Source organism: Corylus avellana, chromosome ca2 (assembly GCF_901000735.1).
Source record: "Corylus avellana chromosome ca2, CavTom2PMs-1.0".
Taxonomy (NCBI): Eukaryota; Viridiplantae; Streptophyta; class Magnoliopsida; order Fagales; family Betulaceae; genus Corylus; species Corylus avellana.
Window position 1 is genome coordinate 12,452,116 of NC_081542.1, and position 3,696 is coordinate 12,455,811.

Consider the following 3,696-nt stretch of genomic DNA (forward strand, 5'->3'; position numbering starts at 1 on the left):
CCTGGACCAGGAGACACCAAACCCTGACTAGATAGTATCCTGCGCCGGGTAGCAAAAGGCGTGTCAAAAGTAGGCTCGAAAGAGTATATTTGAAATTGCGTTTAAGAAATAGAATTTTTAATGGCCTGTTTGGAATTACATTTGAGGGATCGCAAAGTGCTTTTAAGTTTTTAACACTTAAAAAGTTCATTTGAAAAAAAAAAAAAGTAATCATTTGTTAAAAAAATTAAAAACGCTTTTAAGGGTCCAAAAGCTTAAAAGTGACAAAAACGTATTTTTTGTAAAAGCTTAAAAATGAAGCTTTTATCCAAAAACGTTTTTCGACTTAAAAACTTTATTTCTCAAACGCAACCACAAACATGCTCTAAGTCAAAAAATGTTATTTGGCAAAAGCTTCATTTTTAAGCTTCTGTCTATTTTTAAAATTTTTAAACTCTTAAAAGTGCTTTCAAATTTTTTTTATCAAACCGGTACCTTTTTATTTTAAACAAACTTTTTGAATGCTAAACTCACTTTTAGACCCCTCAAAAGCACATCCAAACAAGCCATAAATCTCACTCTAGAATTATAAGAAATTATAGGATTAAGATTTATTTAGCATTTAATTTTAGGTTATGTTTGGCATGCACAATGATTATTTAATTAAAAAATAACTTTTTATTGATAATAAAAAAGGTAAAATTGACTAGCCTTGGACAGGGTTAGCTGTAACCTTAGGTGGATTAAGCGTCCGCCTAAGAGCCTGTTTGGAAGGCTCCATTAATAAATATTAAAGGGGATTTATATTTAAAATAAAAAATAAAAAATAAAAAATTAAGGGCTTAGTTACAGTTAATATTATTTAATTAATGCCCTAAATTATGGTAAATAGGTAATTAATAAATGCATGAATATCGTTTGATTATCTTACAAACTTAAATTTCTAACATTTCATTTTTGAAATAAGTCTTAAAAAATTGATAGCATTAAATAAAAAAATCCAATAATATATTAATATTAAAGTCATTCTTAAATAAAATTATCACATTTAACATAGTGCAACTAGTAAGCAATAAATTATTATCCAAAGTCCCAATTGCCAAATCGATTGTCATTGCATGAGATTAATAATTTTGTCCATATGTCTTTAAGGAGTAGCGCAATCAGTTGTGGATCACGCCTAATGAAACAAAAGTCACTAGTTCAAATCTCTCTCTCCCTCTTGTATGAACATATCAAAATAATAATAACGTCTATATGCAACGTTCAAAATATGAATTTATGATTCGAGTCCATTTAAGAAAATTAAATGTTGAAAAGATGAAAAGTATTTAAATATTTTATTCAATTACAAGCTCCTCTTTATAAGTTTCTATTTTTCTATTCAAGTCTTATTCAAATTTGAATTATTCTATTCTTCATTATTTTCCAACAACTTATTATCAAGTCCTTAAAATCATTCCATATCTGATCGATAACAAAATGTTAGTTACCAAAAACTCAATCAATCACTTGCCTTATTTTTTTTTTTATTTGATTTTAAGAAATTTTCACACTAATTTGTCTTTCCTTTTATAGATTGAAAGTGTTAGATAATCCTATCATAAAGATTATAGTGAATTCGAATTGTATCGAGCGAAAATAATAATTTTTAGGGTAAAGTCCATATACCACCCTCAAACTACCACCTAATTAACAATGTACCCCCCAAACTATCAATTGTGACAATGTCCCCCCAAACTACCAAAACATTGTTAATGTCCCCCCTAAAGCTAACAAAAAGATAAAAATGCCCTTATGTATTTCTCAATAAGACAAAAATACCCCTATAAATTCAATAAATAAATTTTTATTATTTTTTAAAAAAAACGAAAATTTTAATTTAACAAGAAATATTTTTTTTAAAAAAAAATAATTATTATTTTTTAAACGAAAAATTTTAATTTTTTTTTAAAAACGATTTTTTAAAGCGATTTTTTATTTAAACATAAATTTTTATTTAAAAGAAACGGAAATTTTTTATTTTCTTAAACGAAAATTGTTAATTTTTTAAAAAACAGAAATTAAAAAAAAAAAAGTTATAAAAAAAATATTTTTCATAACAAAAAAAAAAAAATTTAATTTTTTTCTTATACAGTGGATTTTTTTTAATTTTAAATTTGCCACCCTTTGAATTTTTATTTATTTATTTTAGTTTTAGGTTTTTTCTAGAAGTTTTAGTATTTTTTGTTTTTATTTTACTAAGGGTAGTTTCGTAATTAGGGGAAACATTGACAATTTTTGGTAGTTTGAGGGGAAAATTGTCACAATTAAAAGTTTAGGGGGGACATTGTCAATTGGGTGGTAGTTTGAATGGGGTATATGGACTTTCCCCTAATTTTTAAATTTTAAAAAAATGTTTCACTTAAACTTCTCGTTTTAGGTCGCAAAATGTAAGGAATAACTATTCCTCAATTTAAGGAATAGTCATGTCCTCTTCTTGAAAATGTCTATTACAAGTGTTAGAGTATATGTATACTTTAGCACCGATACTATTTTATTCCACATTCTCCCATTCTTAATAAATACTTCTTTTTTTACTAATAGAATAGTCATTTTTCATACCAAACATATCTAACATACCTAGTATAATTAGAGTGCTGCCCAGTATCATATCTCCTTTTCAGAGTGTTTTTATCCTAGAAAGGCTCATTATGGACAATATTCTTGTGGCTTTTGAGGCCCTGCATACAATGGACATACGTCTGAAAGGGAGAAATGGGTTTATGGCAATGAAACTGGATATGAGCAAGTCCTATAATCGGATTGAATGGCCTTATTTGGAGGCAATTATGCAAAGACTGGGGTTTGAGGCTTGTTGGGTGCATCTAATAATGACGTTTGTCCGAACAGTTTCTTATCCTGTTCTTGTTAATGGTCACCCTAATAGAAAAATTATCCATGCTCGGGGAATCAAGCAAGGAGACTCGTTGTCCCCCTATTTGTTCATTTTCAGTGCAGAAGGTTTGAGTAGTTTATTGCTACGAGTAGAGTGGGAAGGCAAGATCACAGGTCTACTAATTGTCAGGGGAGAACAAAGATCAACCTCCTGTTTCTCCGCGGATGATAGTGTGCTTTTTTGCATAGTTAACATTCAGGAATGGGGTAACATTCAAGATGTGCTAAAAGTTTATAAAGGCGTGTCAGGACAAAAGCTTAATCGGGACAAAACATCTCTATATTTTAGCATAAACACAAGGCAGGAAGCAATATAGGCTACTAGCTCAGCTGCGGGGATAAGCACTACACAATGCTATGAAAAATATTTGGGGTTGCCAGCCCTTGTTGGTCGCTCCCGGAGAAAGGCTTTTTCCAATATCAAAACTCGAATTTGGGAAAACCTAAATGGATGGAAGAAAAATTTTGTCCCAAGCTGGAAAGTAGGTCTTGTTGAAAGCGGTCATACAAGCTATACCCACCTATACGATGAGTGTTTTTCAGCTCTCAAAATCCATTTTCCGTGATATCAACTCTATGATGGGTAAATTTTGGTGGGGGCATAAGGTGAAGGATAATAAAATCGTATGGATGAGCTCGAAAAAGTTGGGTTTAGCTAAAGAAAAAGGGGGTATGGGCTATCGTGATTTAGAGCAGGGTCGGCTCAATGTATTTGGGGGCTTTAGGCGAAATTTTGAAGTTGAACCTTATTTTTTTAATATTTAAATATTAATTAAATAA

At 30.0% G+C, this 3,696-nt stretch overlaps 1 protein-coding gene across 1 annotated transcript; it reads left to right on the forward strand.

Annotated features, from left to right (window-relative positions):
- The first annotated feature begins 2,672 nt into the window (after positions 1-2,672).
- Positions 2,673-3,233, forward strand: LOC132169066 (uncharacterized mitochondrial protein AtMg01250-like). Its single transcript, XM_059580154.1, has one exon. It carries the CDS (start codon positions 2,673-2,675, stop codon positions 3,231-3,233), a length of 561 nt encoding a protein of 186 aa, XP_059436137.1.
- The last annotated feature ends 463 nt before the right edge of the window (positions 3,234-3,696 follow it).